Genomic DNA, 19,119 nt, shown 5'->3' with positions numbered 1-19,119 from the left:
GTAGAGATCCTTTATGCCTTTATGATGTTGCATCACCACCACCGCCACCAAACCATTAAGTCTCCATTAAGCACCTGCAACCCTCTAAGGAAAAGGTGCGCGGGCGGGGAGGGGAACCACTTCTTAAAGCGTCACCAGCTCCTCCTCCTCCTCCGTGCCCGCCATAGGGACGGCCCAACCTCCCGCCGCTATCACCCCTGGGAGCGCCGCTTAGCAACTGGTGATTCTTGACCCGGAAGCTCTCCTCGTATTTCCATTCGCCGTCTCTATGGCTGTTCCGGGTTCCTTGGTTTCCTCCCATAAGCCCCCGCGCCTTCCTTTCTGGTCTGGTCCTGAGCAGGGTAAGTAGCTGCGCTTGGAGCGGTTCTTGTTATCCGAAGTCATCCGTTTCTGTGGGCCTCGCAATGGCGAGAGCCCGGGTTGGGTGGCTGGCTGGGGCGAGGAGGAGTATCGGGGGACGGGTATTTCTGGGCCTGACCTTGAAGTCTCTCCTGGCGGAATTGAGATTCCTCCCCCCCCCCGCCGCCGCTGCCGCCGTGGCTCCAGCGTGACCTAGGCCTGATATCTGAAAAGGCAGTGAGGACTAAAGTCATAGGACTTGGAGGGAAGTGAAGCGGTCCAGAAGGACTGTTCTTTGAGCATACGAGTCGTAAAGGACATGGAGACGTGTTTTTGCAGCCTCAAAAGCCAATTGAAACAAAAGCCGGCGATTCCATTCATATTTCTTATTAGTGAAAATTGGGGGCAGGAGTTTTCGTCTTTAGTGTTAATTAACATTTTGTGTGAGGAAGCAATAGTTTGGTACCATTTGCACGTTGTGCATATGGCGCTGAATCATGTTTCGGTGCTGTATTCTTACAACTTGCAGTACTATATTCTTACAAAGGTAGGTCTTCAACAGAATATTAGTTTGTGTCTTCTGGCAGAGCTTGAGCCGTGTCTCCCTTCAGGAAACTCAAGGTGTAAGGAGCTCAAACTGGGCTTTCTACTCCCAAGACTGCTGTGTGGCATAAGATAACATAAAGTTGCTGCTGTGCTATAAATTCTCATTTTCTCTCTCTCTCTCTCTCTCTCTCTCTCTCTCTCTCTCTCTCTCTCTCTCTCTCTGTGTGTGTGTGTGTGTGTGTGTGTGTGTGTAAACACACACACACACCTGCACACATACATACACACACCCCAATTTTATGCCCCCCAAGTGCTACAGCTGCAACAGCTCTTCCATTTTGGTTCTGTTTATGGCCTTCACATAAACCATCTGCTTAGCCACTATGAGAGCAGCATGTTGATCTATATGGGCCTTTGGCCTGATCTTGGCATTCTAGCTGACACTCAGCGTTCTTGGATTACTGGTTGTGCTTTTCCTTCATGGGCTTTGCAGTCATACCTTGGATTGCGAACAGGATCCGTGCGGGAGGCGCGTTCACAACCCGCAGCACTGCGTCTGCGCACGCGTGTGACGCGATTCAGAGCTTCTGCGCGTGCTCTCATTTTGTGTTTCTGTACATGCGTAAGTGCCAAAACCCAGAAGTAACTCGTTCTGGTACTTACGGGTTCGGCACAGAGCGCAACCCAAAAGCGCGTAATCCACAGTGTTCTCAACCTGAGGTATGACTGCATTGGGGGGGGGGTTAGGAGGGTCCCCCCTCCCTGTCCCTAAATCACACCATTGCGACTCTAATCTTGTTGGCACTTTCCTGATATTAGTGGAACTAGAGCATATAGAAGAGAGCAAAGGCAAGGAGTAGATGGCACAAAGGAAGAATCAGGAAGGAAGAATCTTGCATTCACAATGCTGGAGTTGCAAGTGTACTTTCAGATTGTGGCACAAGTTTGAAAGCACATATGCTTTTTCTTTTTCTGTGCCCCCCCCTCTAAATGTCCACATTAGATGCTCAGATCCTGATTGCAGATTTTCCACAGGGATCTGGTCAGAACAGGATACTGGACTAGATGGGTTATTGGCATGATCCGACAGGGCTGTTCTCCTGTTAAAAAACATTTTGGAGATTCAGCAGAGTCAGCTGCTTGTTCTGTAGTAAAGTAATTTTAGCAACTGTGGACTCTCAACATGACTGAGGCTGGTAGAAAATAAGACACTGGCATTAATAAACTGGAAGCTTTAGGGGATTTGTGCAGTGGTGAAGAGTGTGAGACAGGCTGAATTTTATGAACTCAAGTTGGTGGCCTAAGGTAATCTGCTATTTCTGAATCCTCCCCACAGTTGAAGTATGATCATATTCACCTGGCTCACAAAGCTTATGTTAGCATTAATGGGGTAGTCTATGTGAAGTGTTTGACATTCTACAAGAATTGCGTATAAATAGTAGGTATTAGCAGAGCTGGTTTCATTTCTGTGGAGGTATTTGTTACCTGTACAGGTACTGTGCTCTTGCACATGAATGGTTATAGATGAGTCATGGATGAGAGGGATTCCTTTATATGATGAGGATCACAGGGCAGTTAGCAATATAGAAACACAAAAATACATAACAGTAACAATCGAAAACAATAATCCCTCAACAGTTTTAAAGGCCATGGATTGTTTAATTAGCCAGAGGCCTGGAAGAATAATAATGTATTTGTCTGGCGTCTAAATATTAATAACATGTCAGAGAACACAAGGAGACCAGGCTTTTCAAAAGTCTTTTTAGAATTTTAGTCAACAACTAAAATTGTGGCTTTACATACAGTCATATCTCTGGATACGAATGCTGCGGGTTGCATACAACACTGGTTACGAATGCGCCGAGCCCGGAAGTAACAGAATGGGTTACTTCCGGGTTCAGCGGTTTGCGCATGCACAGAAGCATTGAATTGCGACCCGCACGTGCACAGAAGCGGGTTGTGTGGTGCGAATGGGGCTCCGGAACAGATCCTGATCGCAACCAGAGGTACCACTGTACTACCCTAAAATCTAGGTCATCTATTCCAGAAGGATGAAATGCTGAACTCAGAGCTCTGCAATTTGGCAGATGTCTGTTTCTGTCATTTTTGCTCTGTCATTTTTGCTCTTATCATTGCTTTGTGGAGCTACTATTTAAGAAATGATGATGATAGTATGCCATATTGTGCTGTGCAAAACAAAGCTTTCTGTGATTTGACATGTGCAGATGGCTCCTGCAAAGAAAGGTGGTGAAAAGAAGAAAGGACGATCAGCCATCAATGAGGTGGTTACTCGGGAATATACTATAAACATTCACAAACGGATCCATGGCGTGTAAGTGGCGGTTCTTATTTTTTGTTCTTTCATTTTTTGAAAATGTGTTATACTGTTATTCAGTGCAGAAACTGGTCCAAGTGACTGTATCATCAAACATTACTTTGGAGTTAAGCTTTTTCTTGTTAGAAGTACCATACTGATAGTTTCCTTGTAAAGAATCAGCTGTACTAGAGAATATCTCTCATTCTGTTGTAATCCAAAAGGGTTACAGGTGATCCTTAAGGCCCTTTTATATTTATGTGCAAAGGAAAATTCAGCTGTACCAGATTTTAAGTTGAACAACCAAAAGTGTACTGATTGGAGTTAGAAATAGTTACCTAATATTATAGTTTACAGGAATTGTATTCACAGGTTTTAAAGAAAGCATTTGATTGTGAAAATAAGTATGAATACTTATTTGCTGAAAAACGGCAAAACGTATATAAAGTGGTATCTCGAGTTACAAACGCCTCGGTTTACAAACTCCGCTAACCTGGAAGAGTTACCTCGAGTAACTTGAACTTTGCCCCAGGATGAGAACTGAAATCGTGTGCAGTGGCAGCAAGGGGCCCCATTAGCGAATAATAATAATAATAATAATAATAATAATAATAATAATAATAATAATATTTATACCCCGCTCATCTGGCCAGGTCTCCAACACATATCAAAATACATTAAAACATCACAGACTAAAACTTCCCTAAATAGGGCTGCCTTTAGGTATTTACTAAATGTCAGGTAGTTGTTTATCTCTCTGACCTCTGATGGGAGGGCGTTCCACAGGGCGGGTGCCACTACCGAGAAGGCCCTCTGCCTGGTTTCCTGTAGCTTGGCTTCTCGCAGTGAGGGAACCGCCAGAAGGCCCTCGGCGCTGGATCTCAGTGTCTGGGCTGAACAATGGAGGTGGAGACGCTCCTTCAGGTATACTGGACCGAGGCCACTTAGGGCTTTAAAGGTCAACACCAACAATTGGAATTGTGCTTGGAAACGTACTGGGAGCCAATGTAGATCTCTCAGGACCGGTGTTATGTTGTCCCGGCGGCCGCTCCCAGTCACCAGTCTGGCTGCCGCATTCTGGATTAATTGCAGTTTCCGGGTCACCTTCCAACGTAGCCCCACGTAGAGCGCATTGCAGTAGTCCAAGCGGGAGATAACCAGAGCATGCACTACTCTGGTGAGACAGTCTGCGGGCAGGTAGGGTCTCAGCCTGCGTACCAGATGGAGCTGGTAAACAGCTGCCCTGGACACAGAATTAACCTACACCTCCATGGACAGCTGTGAGTCCAAAATGACTCCCAGGCTGCGCACCTGGTCCCTCAGGGGCACAGTTAGGACCAGGGAGTCCCCCACACCCGCCCGCCCCCTGTCCCCCCAAAACAGTACTTTAGTCTTGTCAGGATTCAACCTCAATCTGTTAACGCCATCCATCCTCCAACCGCCTCCAGGCACTCACACAGGACATTCACCGCCCTCACTGGTTCTGATTTGAAAGAGAGGTAGAGCTGGGTGTCATCCACATACTGATGAACACCCAGCCCAAACCCCCTGATGATCTCTCCCAGCGGCTTCATATAGATATTAAAAAGCATGGGGGAGAGGACGGAACCCTGAGGCACCCCACAAGTGAGAGCCCAGGGGTCTGACCACTCATCCCCCAACACCACTTTCTGGACACAACCCCGGAGAAAGGAGCGGAACCACTGTATAACAGTGCCCCCTAGTTATAACAGTGCCTCTAGTTAAGAACAGTTTCAGGTTAAGAACGGACCTCTGGAACAAATTAAATTCGTAACTAGAGGTACCTCTGTGTGTGTGTGTGTGTGTAGTGTTTGGGCCTCCCTTCAATGTTCTAAGATGTGTGATTGATTGGGGACGGACAGACAATTAAAAAGCCTGGTAGAAAACACCTACAGCTTGAGCCAATAAGTAAATGCTTATTGCAAATGCTTGGCTAAATAACATAAATATGTTGACACTGCTATTGTAATTAAACTCACTGGCATCCTGGCTTTGGGTTTAGCATGCAAGGTCACTGTTAAATTCAAGACACATTGGGTAACTTGTGTAATGTTGGCACTCTGAATGAGGGGGGAAATAGTCTCTCGGGTGTACTGTTGATGTACAATGGAACAGGTTTAGCGTTCTTCCTGTTTATAATGGGAGGTATTTGGAGTTCATGCTCTAGTCACAAATCTGAACAGGAAAAAACAGCAGCTTAATTTCTGTACATCCATGAGTTGTGGTGAAGCTGATTGAATCTTTCTGTGCTTTCATCTCATCTCTGGCTGAGCTGGCTTAGTTTGTCTTTGAAGTATAGTTAATGGAGTGTGGAAGAGCAAATTTTTTGCAGAAGTCAGTTCTTAGCTTTGACTTTTCTGGAAAATCTTCCCAACAGCAGGCCCAGAATGAGCTGGGTATTAGAAGGCAAATAAGGAGATCCTAAATTTTTTGATTCATCAGAAACTCAAATTTTGCCTTTGTAAGCCCAATTATCATTGCTGAACCTCCTCAAATTACTTCTAGGCCTTTTCAGAAAATGTAACAAATAGCATAAAAAAGAAAAAGCCTAGCTTTCTCCACCAGCCCATCTTGGTAACTAGTGGTTTTATTCAGGTTTTGTACACTGTAGGTGTGGATGAGGAACTTTCTTCACAAGGGACCAAAGTCAGAAGTGGGCAGAGCAAGAGGTGCAATTTGTTTTTGAAGGGCAGGGAACATTCCAGCCACACAAAACCCAGGCTCTTGTATATGTGCACACATCCACCCTATTCCTCTCACAGGGTTAGGACTCATTCTAGTCAGGCGAAAGCACTTGAGCAAGAAAGATGAGGGAGTATGGCTTGAGGAGAGTCCTGAGTCCACAGAGAGGCTTGGATATATTTGGCCCCTGTTCCTGAGGCTCCTCATTCCTAAGGTATGCTACTCAGATGCTGAAGTCTAGGCACAAACAGGGTATCCTGAGGTTTAGGAGCAGTGGTTTGTTTGTTTGTTTGTTCATTTCACCTACTGGATATTTTCTGTATTCGCAGGGGCTTCAAGAAGCGGGCTCCTCGTGCTCTCAAGGAGATCCGTAAATTTGCAATGAAGGAGATGGGGACTCCTGATGTACGCATTGACACCCGCTTGAACAAGGCTGTCTGGGCAAAAGGAGTAAGGTATCGTGACGAACTTTTTTTTAATGAAGAGGGACACTGTAGTGTTACTACACTAGTACACATGTGCTTAGGATATGGTGTTAAGACATTACACTGTATATTGGTGCAATATTTCAAAAATGTACCATTTGCCAGTTGTCATAGTGGTGGTTCAGATACATCAAGACCACGCATCCCCAAACTTTGGCCCTCCAGATGTTTTGGCGTACAACTCCCATGATCCCTAGCTAACAGGACCAGTGGTTGGGGAAGATGGGAATTGTAGTCCAAAACATCCGGAGGGCTGAAGTTAGGGGATGCCTGATCTAGGCACTGCTGCTATTTCTGTTTTTATTCAATATCCACTTTGGCAATGAGATGTGTGACAGAAGTTACGGGGGGGGGGGGTTGGCAGAGGATTGGTAGCTGCATTTCTATGCTGAGCACAGAAGAGAGAATTATTACCCTTCTCTGTTGTGCCATCCCCCACTCAACTGCATGGGATTTCTATCCATCTATTGGTACCAGGCCAAAGCTTAAATAAAAGGCTGGTATCAGAGTACGGTACTATAAATTGGAATAATGTTGCTTTGTTACCTAGGATTATGATTCTCAAAGCCCTTGAAGAAACAGCTAGTATTTGAACTGTGGTTCTAAGTATGTTCTCTGGGCTGAGCATTCCGTATTTTCCTGGAGAATTGCTTCACACAGGATCATTCTTAAATGGATTATGGAACTAATGCTGCTTTTAGCATATACTGCTTCTAGGCTAACATGTGACAAGAGTAGGTCTGATCCAGGGGTAGCCACAGTAGTGCCTTCCAGATGCTGCTGCACTCCAACTAGTATCTTCAGCCAGCATGGCTGCTAGTAGAGTTCTTTTTTTAGAACTAACAGATTCATGCTGCTTATAAATCATTATGTTAATTTATAAAAATAAAAAATGGCTAAAATGGATTTTCTTGCCCCTTGGACATGAAGAACAGCCTTGAAGGGGAAATTATTAAATGTTAGGATTGCAGAACTGGAAATAGGTGGAGTGGAACTTCAGGTAAATGTTGGTGTTGAAATATGCAAAAAAAGAAAAATCCCATGCTTTAATTGTATCACAATCATACTTTCACTCTTTTTATAGGAATGTTCCTTACCGTATCCGCGTGCGTTTATCCAGAAAACGCAATGAAGATGAGGATTCTCCTAATAAATTGTATACACTGGTCACATATGTGCCAGTTACCACTTTCAAAAGTAAGTCGTCATCCCCCCACCTGATTGTAGAATAATGAGGGTTGCTGCCCTGGACTGTATTTTCACAATGTCAGAAATATTTTGTAAAGTCTGTGTGTGGCTGGTCGCCATTTGTTGTCCTACCCTGATGAAAGGTAGCAGAACCGGGAGGGGAGGCAATTTGTAGCATTTCCTCTCTCAAAATCTCCAGATTAGGGACCTCTGAACTTTTGGGAACCTGCAGGAAGGGAAATTGCCTTCCTTCCCCATTCCACACTATAATCTAAAATTAATGCATGCTGAATATGGATTGTGTATTCAACTTTAACTAACGTAACTTCCATCTTCTTTACAGGCCTACAGACTGTTAATGTGGATGAAAACTAATCTTTCATTACAATAAAAATGTTATGACATTACTTTGATGAAGTCTCTCTTAAAGTCTAGATTAGGACGATTCAGGTTGCTTTGGCTCCCAAACTGGCTGGCTAAATTATTTCTTCACAAAGCTCCCTAGGATGTGAAATTAAATCTGTGGTCTTCTGTTGGCTGCAACTCCTGTCAGCCTCAGCCAGCAGTTTAATATGAGAAGGAGGTCTCCTTACTCCGGTAGACTACTGATATTCCTTTGATGGTCCAGGAGCAACAGATCAATTTTAAGACAGCAATATGGAAATGTGGAAGAGTGAGTGACTGCAGATTCATTTTGAAGGTGAAGGTACTATTTGAAAAGCAAAAGTTACAAAGGCATTTTTATTGAAATGTGCACACACAGAGACATGAAAAGCACAGTCCATGTACGCTGAACATTCAACAAGACATACAAGTCTTGATTTGTATATATTAATATCTTAATGGTTTCAATTACCAGCATTGAAACAAGTATTCGGTATTAGTGCAAAAAAAGGCAACTATACATAAAACCTGCAGTCGGGAGCCAGATGACATTTTCAAACCAGGAGTTCAGCTTTTTGTCTTTGAAATATTAACACATCTGCAGCAGTATCTTCAAAGGGAAGATGGCCTTTTCTTCCTAAATTACATTCAAGAAAACAAATGTCAAAAACCATATTAAATGTGTCTTGGTTTTAAAGCTCTTCAACAGAAAATGTATCAAAATAGTCCAAAAAACTTAATGTTGCAAGATGCGCTTTGGTGTAACAAACTGCCTGGGAGATTTGCTATGGTACATTTAAAGGTTCGGTCTCACCTCGTGATGATTGGCTGGTGCCATTTGTTTTGAAGGTATATTGAGCTACCCTTGCATTCTCCAGTTTTAATTTCAGGTCTAAGGATTTTTCAAAGAAGTTGACGAGTGACTGTTCAGTTAATAGTGAAGCCAAGATATGTTCAAATGAAACAATCCAATCCCCATCAGTTATTGGTAAAGACTCTGTATTCTTTGGGGTCCTCACAGTGTCAGTAAAAACCACATCTTGATCAGAGGTAGATGCCTCAGTCTGGAAGTCCTCTGTAAAGTCATCTGAGCCTGAACTGCTGCTTCTCTGACCCACTTCTCCAATCTGGAGTAACAAAGTAGTCACTGTGGCAATGGCTTGATACAACTCATTCTCCTCTGGGTCTTCATGAAACATGCTGTACAAGGTCTTGCAGAACTGAATGAACTCTCGCTGAAAAACATGACATGCATTTTGTTGCCTGCAGTCTTAAAAATGGAAAAGACTTTAATAAATAAAATAAAAAAATTCCTTCCATATCTGAAGAAGTGTGCATGCACACGAAAGCTCATACCAATGACAAACTTAGTTGGTTTCTAAGGTGCTACTGGAAAGAATTTTTTTATTTTGTTTTGACTACGCAAGAGCAACACGGCTACCTACCTAACTTTAATAAATAATACTACCTGCCTGCAAGGGAAGGGAATTAACATGCACATTTAATAATCCTCAAAGCATTTACACAAACTTTGCTTGTATGGTTCACAAACAGGCAGTTTAACTGTTAATCGGTTCCCTAGCAGTTTGTTGGGAACCAAGATGGAGCAAGTACTAGATTGTCACTTCCTCGGAAATCCCTGTTTAATGTTTCTGGGAGTAACTGTTGAAACAGGCACACAGTGGTAACTCCCAGAGTAAACTCCATTGTTAATGCTATGCAGAGTGCTCCAAGATACATGGCAAACACAATGACTGGCACTTTTCAGGAATTTTCACAAGTCTAGCTAAGACATTTCTTATACAGGTGGCAACCATTTTGTGTTGGTTCCTTCCCCTGGCGTGCCCTGCCCCCATTCTGCCCTATTCTAGGTCCAAAAGGACCAGCATATCAATTGGACATACCTAAAATGGTAAGGCAACAGAAGTAAGTCATTTAATTTATCCGCTGCCCCCAAAAGATACTTCCATTATCCCACTTCATATGTTAAAGCGAAGGAGGGCCATACAGCTGAGGGGCCCTGACATTGTGTACCTCCCCAAATTGAACATGGGACAGTGGAATAAGGGAAGCCTAGATGTGTAGGTTTCTGTGGAATCGAATTGGACTGCACTAGGACCAGTGTGTGCAAGCATCCAAGAAAAGGCTTCTCTTCAGACATCCATTCTCACTGTATGTTGGGTCAGGGAGCGGCCTGCATTACTGCAGTTGGTTCCAGTTTTGATATGGTGACATATAGTTTTAGCTGGCCGGTGGGGAGAAGAACCACTGTCTCCATACACACCCACCCACCACTGACAGATGTTTGTCAACAGGTTTCCCATCCCTGAACATACATTTTGTCCAAATAAGCCAACTTCCCTTGAGCGTTGAGCATTTTCATGAGTATAATGAATTGCAACATTACATGCTTACTCCACACAAAAAAAGACAGGCGACCAAATACAGAAGTGGCTTAGTGCTTACGTTGTCAAAACTCAGAGAACTGCATCTTAACATCTCATGTCTTACCTGGCACATTTTTGGTAGCTCTTTTTCAGCCTTGGCATCTTTTTCTTTGGCTAAGTCCTTCAGCATCTGCTTCAATTGTTTCTGATAATCTATGGTGTCACCTGGAGAGCAGGATATGAATGACATTACAATCCATTTCAATAAATGAGGAAGGAAAATGTAAATAAAATTAATTTAAGGAGCTCTGGTGAATCGGACCAAAGTCTAGTCTAACATCCTGTTTCCTACAGTGGCCAGCCAGATGCGTCTTGTGAAATACAGGACGTGAGGGAAATAGGTTCTCAAGGAACAAGCCCAGTGGCTTACTGCCTCTGAATTGCAGATAACATGTGTAGGATATAGCCATCAGTCCCTGACAGTTTGCTTTTGTTTTAAGCCCCTTTTAAAACCATCCAAGGTGGTGGTCATTGTCAGAGGGTTAAGTTGCAATGAACTGCGTATGTTAAGTTGGGGCAGGATAGGGGGAAGCAGATGCCCATTTGCAAACCAGATCACTTACCATTTGATTTTCCAATTACTAACGGCCTTGAAGTTGACAACAAAGGATTCTTCAGTGGTGATTGGCTGTCCCTGTCTTTTTCTGTGAGGGCTACAAAAAAGACCATTGATGATCACAAAATGTTTATGTTAGCCATAACAGTTCCTTGTGGGTTCCTCCATTTTTCCCTTGTTTTCAGTTGTGGCCCCTAGGGCTGAGGGGGAGGCCCAAAGGCCTCACTGCTCATGCCAACTTGATACAAACATTTTGGACCCACCATGAACAGCCTGTTATAGGAGGAATGTTACTGGTTCATATAAAGGGGGGGCAAGTGGTGCTACAGGAAGAAACTGCAGGATATCAAAGCTGAGTCACTATGTATACAACTGCACTTTAAACACACTGGCTTTCCATAATATAACAAAAATAGGATGATGCAAGCAGTACAAAGGGGGGGAATCCTGTAAGATGCTTACCAGGAGGAATGTGCAGCTTGTACAACAGTTTTATCTTTTCATTCATTTCTCCATTGTACATAATATCTGTGTGAGGAAGAAAGTGTATCAGAGGGCTTGACCTTCACACTTGAAGCACAAAGGAATAAAACTCTTTATGTGAGAAACAATCTTAGAATAAAGTATCTGCAGACGATTTGGTTTAGAACCTACTCTATGCGCTTGACCCTTGTGTAAATATCAAAAGTCATAACTGAACTGTGAGCAGGAAGGCACTTGAATAAGAATGCCTATTGTCCTCAGGTTGCATCTCAAAAGCCTCCCAAGATTTTCAGATAGAAAGGTAAAGGGACCCCTGACCATTAGGTCCAGTCGTGACCCACTCTGGGGTTGCGGCGCTCGTCTCGCATTATTGGCCAAGGGAGCTGGCATACAGCTTCCAGGTCATGTGGCCAGCGTGACAAAGCCGCTACTGGTGAACCAGAGCAGCGCACGGAAACGCCGTTTACCTTCCCGCTGTAGCGGTACCTATTTATCTAATTGCACTTTGACATGCTTTCGAACTGCTAGGTTGGCAGGAGCTGGGACCGAGCAACGGGAGCTCACCCCGTCGCAGGGATTCGAACCACCGACCTTCTGATCAGCAAGCCCTAGGCCAGGCATCCCCAAACTGCGGTCCTCCAGATGTTTTGGCCTACAACTCCCATGATCCCTAGCTAACAGGGCCAGTAGTTGGGGAAGATGGGAATTGTAGTCCAAAACATTTGGAGGGTCGGAGTTTGGGGATGCCTGCCCTAGGCTCAGTGGTTTAACCCACAGCGCCACCTGTGTCTAATAACACATAAAGGCCTCGTGCTGAAAAGCAAAACAACACTTGCAGATTTTAAAGACCAATCTAAGCCACCTGTAAGGGACCCAGGTGGCGCTGTGGTTAAACTACTGAGCCTAGGGCTTGCTGATCAGAAGGTCGGCGGTTCGAATCCCTGTGACGGGGTGAGCTCCCGTTGCTTGGTCCCAGCTCCTGCCAACCTAGCAGTTCGAAAGCACGTCAAAATGCAAGTAGATAAATAGGAACCGCTACAGCGGGAAGGTAAACGGCGTTTCCATGTGCTGCTCTGGTTTGCCAGAAGCGGCTTTGTCATGCTGGCCACATGACCTGGAAGCTATACGCCGGCTCCCTCGGCCAATAATGCGAGATGAGCGCGCAACCCCAGAGTCGGTCACGACTGGACCTAATGGTCGGGGTCCCTTTACCTTTACCTTTAAGCCACCTGTAAGGGAAGCTACTTCCTATCCTTTTGCCAGGCTAAGATTTTAATGGTTCCACAAGCACCAAGGGATTCAAAAAGGGGACTGTTAAATTAATTTAAGTCTTGTGGAAAAGCATATTTGAAGCTTCCACTATTTCTTTGTACACAACAGCATAAAATCTCAGGACCCATTGCAAGCGTGTCACAAGTTGTGTGCCCTGGAAGAATCCTAAAAAGAGACAAATTACCAGGACCACACACACCACATGATATTCTGTCATCCTGACTGATGTACATTTGCACACCCTCTTCTAAGAAGTTCCCAATGGCAGTTGCATCTTTAGAGAAGTATTTACCTAAGCAGCCAGCGAAAGCTTTGAATTCAATGAGATGGTCCATATTTTCATCCAAAAGCCGGAATGTCCTTTCTGCTAGAACTTCAGTATGTTCACCACATGTCCAGGGTGAAACAAGTTTATACAGGTTAGTGAACTGCCGAGAGTCAATTCTGTATTGCTCTGCATAAGGTCTGCTTGGATTGTGGCGCTGAATTACAGCTGCACTATTCCATTCCCAGTAGCAGCTTATTAGATGTTCTTTCTAAGGAGAATTTTAAAAATAATAATGAAACATTAGAGGGGGAAATACCCAGATACAATTACAAAATCTAGACGTAAAACAATGAACCTGCAGGCACTATTGAATATGGCCCTTGCCTTTGGACAGTAACTACATTCCAGTATGTTTTCTGCATGCACCCCTCTCAATCCAGCAAAGTAGGAGGCATTTTCACCACCCAAGAACACATTCCATCCACAAAGGCAGCCAAGAAGGGGGCAGAGCAGACTATGGCCTGCTAAGAGTCGCTAAGGCTGGGCAGAGAAGAGTTGCATATGGCACTCTGGGCCTGTGTTCTCCCATCCAACTTACCCTATACCTTTTTTTAAAAAAAGACATATTGACAGGGAAAAGGAGCAGTTTCAAAGGCTCCTTTAAGAACAGGAGAAGGGAATCTGACCCACCAGCTGCTGTTAGTTGAAGTATCATCCCGTACAATTGACCATGGGAATTTGGGGTCCAACAACATCTGAAGGGATGCAGGTTACACACACACACACACACTTTTTACATCCTTGAAAAAGCTACCAAGGATAAAAAGGAAATAACAAAACTAAAAGCATGCAAGATAGCATTGTCTGATTGATTTGCAAGGTATCTATGCATAAGCTTAGATATAAATCTCTAGATAGACCATGAGTATGGCTAACACAGGATATAACCATACAATATTATTTTCTGGGATTACATGCATTTTTTCAGTGCTTTACATACCTTAAACAAGCCATACAGTTCTTCCAAGTCTTCTAGAGCAATGGAGACATCCGGGATGACAACTCTAAGCTTAAGAGAAAACAGGAGTGAGCCTAGTGGCAACCTGGCATAGCTGCTGGCAATATCACTTATCACAGCAACTTAATATAGTCTAGGGGTTCCCAACAAAATTTTCTCAAGGACCCCACATCGAGCTGTTATTGTGACAAGGACCCCCATTAATTTGTTTAGAGATGGTTCCTGCACTGCAGGGGGTTGGACTAGATGACCCTTGTGGTCTCTTCCAACTCTATGATTCTAACCCCAAGGCAGCTGTTTTCAAAATATTTTTGTGCACCTACAAACCTTAGATTTCAGGTAGGTAGCCATGTTGGTCTGACGTAGTCGAAACAAAATAAAAAAAATTCCTTCCAGCAGCACCTTAAAGACCAACTAAGTTTTTTATTTTGGTATGAGCTGCTGGAAGGAATTTTTTTACTTAGATTTCAGCAAGGCAGCTCATAGCTCTCCTGTAGTGGTACAGCTCCCTGAGAATCAGATCGACATTAGTATTTATGATATCATACAGTAAATAGTTTTCATAGTTGGTGGAAATGCATGTGCAAATTAACATAAAAACACCCTGTCATAGGAGAACAGCCACAGAAGAAAATATAAACTGCCTGGTTACAAGTAAAAACACAGAATACATTTTTTAAACCTTCTTGGCGTTCAAACTTTTTCTGTACGGCTCAGGAGCAGCAATGGAAGATGGAAGAAGTGCTCACTTTGAAGGCGAACTCATCTTCTTCCATTCCCAGGAAAGTGGGGCGCTGGGCTCCCTTTTGCTCCTCCTGCCCCTTCGGGAGAGTCTCCTGCAGAGGGTTGGGAGCTACCAGGGAAGAGGAGAGTGATGCGGGGCCGGGAAGAGCTTTGCGCTCTGTATGCTACTGGCGGGAGCTGAGGCACGCAGCTGGCGGGTGGGAGGGAGGCTGCGGAGCCGCCGCCGCGCACGCCAGGCCGTGCATTGCAGCCTCTGCGAGGACCAAAGGCAGCCGAACCGGCACGCAGCTCCCGAAGGCCCTGGCGGGGAAGGGCGCTCCCTCGTCCCCATCATCCCCAAGGGAGCCAGGACGGAGGCGCGCGCCAGGAAATGTCCTGCGGGGCGCGGCGCTGTATTCCTCCGCACACTCCCACGCTCCGGTTCGCTCTTCCTGCCGGCCAGCCTTCCCCTCCCTCGCCTGGGCGGAGACTTCTTTCCTGCCCCTTCTGATTGGCTGCCCCTTCTGATTGGCACTTCCTGCAGCCAATCAGTAGCCGTGCTGAACTACACCCTCCCTGCGGACGCGGGAAGCAGCCCCAGGCAGCGCTGGGCAGCGGTGCGGACCCCTCTGGCATAGCTCGCGGACCCCTGGGGGTCCGCGGACCACCTGTTGGGAAACACTGATATAGTCAAAATCTGGAATGATTAGGTATCCCACCTTTCTTGTGTGTTACCTTCTTGTCTTGTTTTAGAATCATAATCCTGACACCTGTTTTATCAACGTCATCTCCTGTCTATACATCTCATGCCCACCCAACACTAAGTATCAACAACTTTCTCCTACATGGCAGAAAAACAGGGAATGAAAGATAATCTATTGCTGTCCTCCAGTGCCGAGATCCCTACCCCTGTCAGTTTCCAGCAAGGTGTCTGCCGCTTGCTGGACTAAATTGCCCACAACTAGAGCTACCAAGTTAACCTGCCAATATTTTGTCCCCTTGCCCTATCTGTGAGGCAGAGAAGCACTTTCCCATTTGGACAAGAAACAGAAATAACAAATCTCAAGTGGCTTAACTTCTCTCCTTCTGCAGCTTTAAAGCAGAGACATTTCATATGGATTGTGCCATTCACAATACTGAACAGCTCTGTATTTTTAGATGTTACATTTTGCTCATTTTAAAAATCAAAATTAATCGTTAGGTAGATTTTCATATGTTTCAATCTATGAGCACTGTAGAAAACCCTGCTTATGGCATGTCCCTAGCACAATTTTAAAATAAAAGAAACATTCTAACTTTGGAGCATTCTCACCACGTTCTGTTTAGTGGTTTCTTCGTGGCTTTGCAGAACACGGATCCTGTGTTTGTAGCGCATGTGCTCAATCTGCTCCACAGAATGGTCTCCAAATTTCTAAAATACAAGAATCGATTTTTGCTTCGGCCTACATCTCAGTGTACATTTTTAAATATATAATATAGTCAGTATGTTTAAACCATAACATGTACTATATTCACCACAGTTGTGCTCTCTGTATTCCGACTCAAGTTAACATAAAACTGATATTTAAACACTTAGTGAGTTTCCAACCAGAACTTCCAAATACCATTTCACTGTTACCTCATAAGAATCCCGAATTAGGTCTGCTATTTCTGTTATAGGACAGGGCTCGATATCATCACTGAAAAAGGCATGCTGGTTGCCAATCAGGGGCAAAGGGCTTTCCTCATTCTTAACATGATCTAAAAACCTGAAATAAAGAAAAAACATTTAAATCCACTTTCTGTTAATGCACTCTATTACACTCAGTGGAAAGCAGTCCTAGATTTCACTTCTCATTTTTTAAATAAACACCTTATTGAACCAGATCAGGCTTGTTCTCTGCCTAGAAGCTGTTCCCAGGTTAACATATCCCTTTATGAAGCCAGGAACTGCATTTTTTTTTTGGTTTAGGGAATAAATTAAAAGTAGCAACGACTTATCAAGTTTCTGGAATATGTGGTTCTTTCCTTTGAAAATAGCTACTAAAAAGCATAGTAGAGAGGCAAGCGTCATTAAATGTTCGGAACAAGTTTCTCTGTATCATTTTATTACTGTTAAATAAACAACCTTTTTTTTTTTAAGCAGCAGTGTTAGCGTTGCAGCACTGAAACATAGTAGTCAGAACAATACCTGCTCAGAATCATCAAGGCATGTCCATCATCTTTGCTGTTGCACAGTTCTACAGCATTGGCTTCAAGGATAGCCAAGCCGAACTGGAAAATGGCTTTGATCCCATCAAAGAAGAAACAGTCGACAACATTAACAGCACTTTCTAGGGGCATGATACTGAGAAAGAGAGTGAGGAACCACGACAGGGAAATGGAAGCCAGTGTGGAAAGGTCTTTCATATGTTCAGCCAGTTCTGGTAGCCGCTCCTTGATTAGCTCTTCGAATACAGACTGATCCACCTGAGCACCTGGAAATCACAGCAGATAACGTTAGCCAAGGTTGAAATAAATACTGTAACTCCTTTAGCTTTATAATTTAATACAATTATTTTATGAATTCAAGCCTCATTCCTCTTCTTAACAGATCACAATACTGAGTTACTGAATGGTTTCAAAGCTTTTTAAAAGGGGGGTGGAGAAAACATCTGCAACACCCTTTGGGGAGCATCTATGAAATAATAATATGGCCGAACTTAACACTTCAATGTAAAAAGTGCAGTAAAACCTAAGTACTATCCGAAACGACTGTCAAAAGAAAGTGGCAACAGGGGATTGATGCAATAAAAATAGAGCGCAGAGTATTTCCCTCCGCTACACATACAATTCACAACCTAATCTTAACTATGAAAAATAAGCCATGGAGCCGTTTTTATACTGCCCAATATAAAGAATCCAATGCCCATATAAAAACTTCAAGAGAAGAAAGGGTTTAATATAGAACAGAGTTTATGTCACCAAATTCAGTTAATAGAAAATCTACAGGAAGGGTTGGGAACCTGTCCAGTTTTTGTTCCTGGACAAAAACTCCAATTATCCCTGAGCACCAAAGTTTCCCAAGCCCTGATAGACAGCTTGTTGACTGTTTTATTTCAGTAAAGAGAGTAAGAAGTGAACAGGAGACTCTCACCTATCACCCGGTGATTAAAGTAATCTGGAAGCATCCTCTCGCACACAGCAACGAGCAACCAAAATGCTTCTTCCTCTTTGGCGTACAGCAACAAAACAGAGGCTAAGATATTCATAGACTGTTAGAAAGTCAAAGAATAAAATTTTAGTTGCCGCGACACCTTTTAAAAACATGTAATGAGAGCTTTAAAAAGAATCATTGGAACTGAGGTTAAATAACCCATGTAAAGGTTATGCACAGACATTTCCCCATCCAATTTGAAACCATACTGGACCCTGGTTAGCTTTGGAAAGGTGCTAGCAGATTTATTGCTGCACCACTAGGAGCACAAAACTTATGGATATAGCTTGAACCTACATAGCTAGAGACGATCTCAGGACACAGAGCTGAGAAAAACCTTTGCTCAAAGCCACCTACAAACAGAAACAGCTCACAGAAGCTGAGAGGCATTTCATAGGTAGTTTCCCTAATGGCCACATTGCTAATGAAGAGAATAAATGAAGCACAGCACAGTGGAACCATCTTAACTTGCACAGAGAGTAAGCTGGTCAATTACACTTCACATAGAAAGTGAGACTGGGGAAAGGGTGAGACAGAAGCTGTCGCCTTTTCTACTGACCACCCTTAGTGCATCTCCCTTAACATGCTGAAGCCTGTGTTTTTCGAAGGAGTTCATCTGCAAATTGGTGGTGTAACAGATCTTTCTTTACCTGGCAGTACCCAATTTTGGGGTTTCTGTGTGCGTAAGCTGTCAAAACTCTCCTCAATGCAGCTATGCCCGTTTCACTCTGGAAGGCAGGGTGCTCAGGTAACGAGCGATGCAAGTCACGTTCTATTTCCTCTGTTGCTATGCAACACATGCCCATGGACACCTCCACTAAGTTTTCATAGTAACCAGGGTGGGTATACAAATCTGTTGCAGCATCTGAAGAGGAAAAGCAAGAACTGAAGACTAGTTATGAATCCGAATATAATCTTATATTAAAAATACGCTATTTGTCAAAGGAACAACTATGTGAAAGTAGATTCTGAATAGCCAACATATTCCTAAATCAAAATTACCTCGGAACACACAACTACATTTTTGTAATATGAAACACTGTGCAGAAGAAGGAAAGTGAGTTTGAAAATACTTCAATAACCTAACTTGCTATATATGGTAAAACTTACTAATTTACATAAATATGGGGCCAGCAGTATAGGATTCTCGGTCCTAAATCCCAGTTCAAACAGAAGGATTTAATTGTGCAAGTCTTGCATATCTGAATCACAAACACT

General features: G+C 43.7%; 2 protein-coding genes across 7 annotated transcripts in view; one reads left to right on the top strand and one right to left on the bottom strand.

Annotated features, from left to right (window-relative positions):
- Positions 1-296: 296 nt before the first annotated feature.
- RPL31 (ribosomal protein L31) lies at positions 297-7,982 on the top strand. The gene is made up of 5 exons (XM_035116639.3): positions 297-341; positions 3,111-3,217; positions 6,232-6,357; positions 7,472-7,584; positions 7,919-7,982. The coding sequence occupies exons 2-5, from the start codon at positions 3,111-3,113 to the stop codon at positions 7,948-7,950; spliced, it is 378 nt and encodes a 125-aa protein (XP_034972530.1). The 5' UTR covers positions 297-341; the 3' UTR covers positions 7,951-7,982.
- Positions 7,983-8,298: 316 nt separating this feature from the next.
- The window catches only part of TBC1D8 (TBC1 domain family member 8), a 55,732-nt gene continuing 44,911 nt past the window's right edge, over positions 8,299-19,119 (bottom strand). For all 6 annotated transcript variants that reach the window (XM_088667666.1, XM_088667667.1, XM_035116611.3 and 3 more), the window contains 11 exons: positions 18,552-18,766; positions 17,842-17,959; positions 16,897-17,182; positions 16,345-16,474; positions 16,039-16,137; positions 13,986-14,054; positions 13,010-13,253; positions 11,425-11,490; positions 10,970-11,059; positions 10,471-10,571; positions 8,299-9,194 (listed from right to left, as the gene is read on the bottom strand). In XM_088667666.1, coding sequence (XP_088523792.1) covers positions 8,745-9,194; positions 10,471-10,571; positions 10,970-11,059; positions 11,425-11,490; positions 13,010-13,253; positions 13,986-14,054; positions 16,039-16,137; positions 16,345-16,474; positions 16,897-17,182; positions 17,842-17,959; positions 18,552-18,766 — 1,868 coding nt within the window. In that variant the 3' untranslated portion in view covers positions 8,299-8,744. The remainder of the gene's footprint in view (positions 9,195-10,470; positions 10,572-10,969; positions 11,060-11,424; positions 11,491-13,009; positions 13,254-13,985; positions 14,055-16,038; positions 16,138-16,344; positions 16,475-16,896; positions 17,183-17,841; positions 17,960-18,551; positions 18,767-19,119) is intronic.

The sequence above is a fragment of the Zootoca vivipara genome, chromosome 4 (assembly GCF_965207765.1).
Source record: "Zootoca vivipara chromosome 4, rZooViv2.hap1.1, whole genome shotgun sequence".
Classification (NCBI taxonomy): domain Eukaryota; kingdom Metazoa; phylum Chordata; class Lepidosauria; order Squamata; family Lacertidae; genus Zootoca; species Zootoca vivipara.
Note: the sequence above shows the minus strand (reverse complement) of the source record. Positions and strands in the feature narration are given on the sequence as shown.

Coding starts and splice junctions, on each gene's coding strand:
- RPL31 (XM_035116639.3), top strand. CDS start 3,111: ATGGCTCCTGCAAAGAAAGGTGGTGAAAAGAAGAAAGGACGATCAGCC. Junction 3,218..6,231: donor CACAAACGGATCCATGGCGT/GTAAGTGGCGGT, acceptor CTGTATTCGCAG/GGGCTTCAAGAAGCGGGCTC. Junction 6,358..7,471: donor GTCTGGGCAAAAGGAGTAAG/GTATCGTGACGA, acceptor CTCTTTTTATAG/GAATGTTCCTTACCGTATCC.